Below are 5,000 nucleotides of genomic sequence, written 5' to 3'. Positions count from 1 at the left end.
TGGCCCGACGTTGCCCATAAACAGACTCCTGCATTCTGTCTAACTTGCAAAAATGCATTGATCATCAACATTTTGGTGCTTGACTTTCATCAGACTTGATGAATGTGCAGGATGTTAATTTTTGTATTCACTTGTCCTTCTCCTTAGCGTTATGACATAGATGTGATAAGAGTTCCTGTTCTAAGTCATGGGTGCATCTAAATGAAAACTTTTTGGAGCATCAGTGCAACCGATGTAAAATCTCAATCTGGAGCTCTGCTGTGACCATGTGGACGACAATGTTGACTGAGAACCGTTTTGGATCATCATGAAATTTTATATAGTTGTCTCTGGATTCCAGAGGATGAATCCTAAATACTTTGATCAACCTTGCATTATACTTTTTTTTTTTATAAGTCTAAATAATCTGATTATTACGAAATATGTGTGCAAAACTAAAGACTTCACCAGGAGCTGCAGCTTTGTGCTCTGTGTTTATGGCTAATTAGCATTGTTAGCATGCTAACATGCTAACGTAAGATGGTTAACATGGTAGATTTTGCACCAGTTTGACGTCTGCATGCCAGCGTGGTGCGCTAATCTTAGCATTTAGCTCAAAGTACTGCTGTGCTGAGGATGACTGAACCTTGGTCCAAGGTGGGAGGTTTGAATTGAAAAACATGTCACTTCTTTATACACAAAATTTACTAGCCTAAATATTATCCGCTGTTGACCTTTCTCGCTTCAGTGCTTTGGACTAGCGCCATTGCAAACAGATTGTAAAGTTGAATAAATCTGCAATACGAACAAACATAAAGAAATTCTGGTGGCCTCACAAACTAACTCGACAGCACCTTTAGCACCTGGGTGCTCCAAGCTGGGATTATGGACGCAGCTCAGACACATCCAGCGTTTGTTTGGCTCTAGATTACGTGTCTAATCTGAGCAGCGACTGATGTTTTTGTCTTCCTTTTGTCTCGTCCCTGCAGACATTCACAGCCTGGTGTAACTCTCACCTGAGGAAAGCAGGAACGCAGATCGAGAACATCGAGGAGGACTTCCGGGACGGACTGAAACTCATGCTGCTGCTGGAGGTCATCTCAGGTGACGAGCTCCTTACTTAACAGGATTACCTGGATTACAAAAGCACCATTGTCACATGTTAATTTTGGAAGGCGGAAAAGTTCCACTTTTTAGAAAATATGCTTTTTTTACTTTCTTGCTGAGCGTTAGATGAGAAGATTGATAACAATCGGACGTCCGTTTCCGTTGAAGAAGTTCAAACATCTGTGTCTTCTGTAGTGTGTGGAGTTGAAGGAAGGATTAAATTAAATCCCTCAAATTTGATTGAACTGATAAAAAGCAGAGCTGCTGATCAATCTGGAAGTGGAGGACATAAATGAAGACCTGAGCAAGTTTTTGCAACTTACATCGTACGAAGGATCGACCAGTGTGGTGTTTTATAGGGCCAATATGGATATTGATGGTATTGATAGATACAGAGCACAACAAAGTAGTGTTTGTTGTTGTTTTCATCGTTTTAGTTGCTCCTTGTTTTGATTGATTGAATTTCAGTTGAAGCGATGGGCTCTTCATAAATTATATGATAAAACACCTTTGAATTTCTAAGTCTTTATTGGTAAGCAAGAAAGCCAGATAACTAATTTTGGGATCAATATGCATCAAATGTCATATATAACAGCATGTTGGCACAACATTGAATTCTTCATTAATAAGGATTATTATAACTGAATTTATACCAAAGAAATATGTCTTTCACTGTTTCGTAACTTAAATTTCCCACTAAGGTTCATATCTCAAAGCAATATTAGTTATTGTTTTCACACACCGTTTTGGAGGCTAGCTGCTAGCTGTTAGCGCAGCCTAAGCCACTGTGAAAGTAGCTAATTTCCAAGTTTGTTATGTTTGTTCTTCTCTGTTTTGTCAGTCTTTCACTCTTTCATCACTTTAATTTCCCACGAAGGTCCATAGGTGAAAGCATTGTTGTTTTTCAGGGTATTCTGTAGCCTCCTAACTTAGCTGCTAGCCGTTAGCATAGCCTTAGTCACTATGAAAGAGGCTAATGTCCCAAAGTTTAGCTATGTTTGTTTTTTCTCTGTTTTGGTCATATTTCATTGTTCTATAGCTTTAATTATCCACTAAGGTTCATAGCTTCAAGCAATATTAGTCAACTTAGCAGCTAGCTGTTAACATAGCGACTGTAAAACGAGCTAATTTCCTGATTTGTAGTTATGTCTGCTCTTCTGTTTTGTTCATACTTCATTAGGCTATCATTTTATTGCACACTAAGGTTTATAACTAAACAAATTATTGTTTTATTGTCACTGTTGGAAAGTAATCTGAGGTTTCCTTGATTTTTACCAAACAGATGCTTAAAATGTTTTAATTTTTATATTTTATGTATCGTCTAAAACCAAATGTTTTTTATTGTGAACGTGAGCACCTACAGCAGCTGACTGACGTTCTTCTGTTTCTGTTTCACGTGTTTTCCCGTCCAGGCGAGCGCTTGGCCAAACCAGAGAGAGGCAAAATGAGAGTCCACAAGATCTCCAACGTGAACAAAGCGCTCGACTTCATCGCCAGCAAAGGAGTAAAGCTGGTTTCTATTGGAGCAGAAGGTGAGCGACGCCACGTCTTCCAATGACATTTCTGCCACATGACCTTGTCTGGGCTTGTTTCTGCCCCAGATTGATTTTAATTAGGCCATCAGCCGGGTCGATAGCTACTGTACTGTGGTAAATAGTTATGTATAATGTCGCCTGCGGCGCTCCCTGCCTCCCTCTCGTTACCATGGCAGCGCCGCCGGCTGCTGTGCACTTAATGAGATCCTTATTCCTGAGTGTTCCAGTGGAGGTTGTGCTTTGCGGTGCATTTTCTGAGAGTGGATCTTAGGCTCAGCAATCCCCCGAGGGGCTGAGGCTGCTCATTGTTCAGCACAAATAACTCGGGGATGTCCGTCCTCGTCCCATCAGAGAGTAAACAAGTTTTTTAACAGAGTAAACCGTCTTCTCCTTCTCCTTCTCCATCTATCTATCCACCTCTTCACCTGTCCATCCATCCATCCATTACACACTGCCCTCTGGCATTTTCCTGGAACTGACAAAGTTTGCATGTGTGAGTTGCAACAAACAGAAAGTGCGTCCACTAAATGATCTCCACAAATTGGAGGTTTTTTAAAAGGTTAGTTCCTCTGTGGGATCTTATCCATGCAGATGGTTTTAAGTGTTTAAATTATTTAAGATATTTGCTGCTGACATTTATGTTGCTGCAGCGATACAGAAAAAAACAAAAAATTTTATTGAGCTTTGACTCAGGATAATTCACATACCTCCCATTTGACTCTTTCTGTAGGAACTACTTTCTTCTAAAGAAATAGTCCCCATGAAAACTGTTTTAACTGCTGCATTGTGATGGGATGGCGACAGAAATTTTGGAGGTACATTTCCCAAAATGTCAGCCCCTCAAACCAAAACTGTTGTGTGATTGTAAGGGCTGAGAAAGGATATATGTATATGTGTGTGTGTGTATATATATATGTAGATTTTTTTTGCAGTGCTTTAGTGTGATTTGTTTATGTACCACACTGTTAAAAAAAATTCAACAGTTTTGTTGAAGATGTACTGTAATTTTATAGATACTTTTTTGTTTAGTTTTGTTAAATTACAGATGATAGCTACTAAAATTACAGAATATATGTATTAATTTACATGTTGACTGTGAAAAGAATACTGTAAATAACATCATTAAAACACAATTTTTTAAATCTAAATTTTTACTGTATTTAAATCTAAAAAAATATTATTTTACAGATTTTTTTTTAAATGTTCAGAAATCTGAAATTATGTAAATTAAGGATTGAAAAATGGTAAATAATTCTTTGAACTGTTATTTTACAAATGTTCCCTTTTTCGGTACATAACAGAATGTATCTTGTAAAATCACTGACAATAAGTTATGTCATGTGTTCAATGTAAAAACAAACAAACAACCAAACAAACAAGAAACAAAAAACAGGCCAAAACTTGTACATAATGTCCACATCAAAAATATGTATTTTTACAAATAGTAGTTCATTCTTTTGCACTGTTGTGACGTTACACAGTATTTTCCACATTTTTACCATTTTTAAAACAACTTTTAAATGTGATAGTGCAGCATAGTTTTTTATTTTAACATATTTTTTTGGCACCCTTGCTGCCAGATTTTCTTTCTTTTTGTTTGTTTTTACTGAATTTCTTCCTCCAGTGCAGACTGAACTGTTGCATACTTAAGTTGTGACTCGTCTTCAAGCTTGTGTAACCTCTGCTCCGGTGTTGTTTACCTACATTAGTCAACTGTAGCTGACCACACAAACAAATGTCAAACTGACTTAATGAATAGTTCATGAGGCGATTTTGTTGCTGATCATTTATGTACAAAAACAACAGCTTAAATCCCCTTCAAAGGGATTGTGTCAATATTGTCTCAGTATCCTGTTCACATGAAAAGGAATATTATACATCAGACTGTCTGCCAACAACCTAATAAGGCCATTTTTGTAAATATACACAACTTTAGAGTCGACCATTGAGAGTTAATAGTGATGAATGAGGTACACAGGCATAATAAGGGGTTTAAATTACTGTGAGGTTACTTTATTGTATTGTTATTACTTTGGAAGTCTCTTAGTTGACTTTGGGGAGTGCGTATAATGTTCTGTCTGAAACCATAGTTTTGCCAATCTGAGACAGAACAGGTGACGTTGATGGGCAGCAATATGTGAGTCGATAGTCCTCAAAGCAGGAACTTTTTCCTTATTAATACTTACACCAAAGAATGTTTTTGTCTGTTTTTTAATTTAAGTTGGTGAAGAGGTGAAGCATAACGAATGAAATCTAGTTAAAAGTTGATCTGGTTTTGGTTTTGAAATAAAATACCATAGACAAGAGCATTATTGGCCTTGGCAGATGTCTTTGCTTTTGAGAGTCCCTCTAGTAATATTTTGGCTGCACTAGAATCAA

The 5,000-nt window shown here is 37.4% G+C and overlaps 1 protein-coding gene across 3 annotated transcripts in view; it reads left to right on the top strand.

The window, feature by feature from the left end:
- Window positions 1-5,000, top strand: part of actn1 (actinin, alpha 1) — an 86,683-nt gene that overhangs the window by 39,991 nt on the left and 41,692 nt on the right. For all 3 annotated transcript variants that reach the window (XM_008285529.1, XM_008285530.1, XM_008285528.1), the window contains exons 2-3: window positions 969-1,083; window positions 2,499-2,618. In XM_008285529.1, the coding sequence (XP_008283751.1) occupies window positions 969-1,083; window positions 2,499-2,618 (235 nt within the window). The remainder of the gene's footprint in view (window positions 1-968; window positions 1,084-2,498; window positions 2,619-5,000) is intronic.

Source organism: Stegastes partitus, unplaced genomic scaffold, assembly GCF_000690725.1.
Source record: "Stegastes partitus isolate 25-593 unplaced genomic scaffold, Stegastes_partitus-1.0.2 Scaffold407, whole genome shotgun sequence".
NCBI classification, from domain to species: Eukaryota; Metazoa; Chordata; class Actinopteri; family Pomacentridae; genus Stegastes; species Stegastes partitus.
This window is presented reverse-complemented; position numbering and strand designations above follow the sequence as displayed.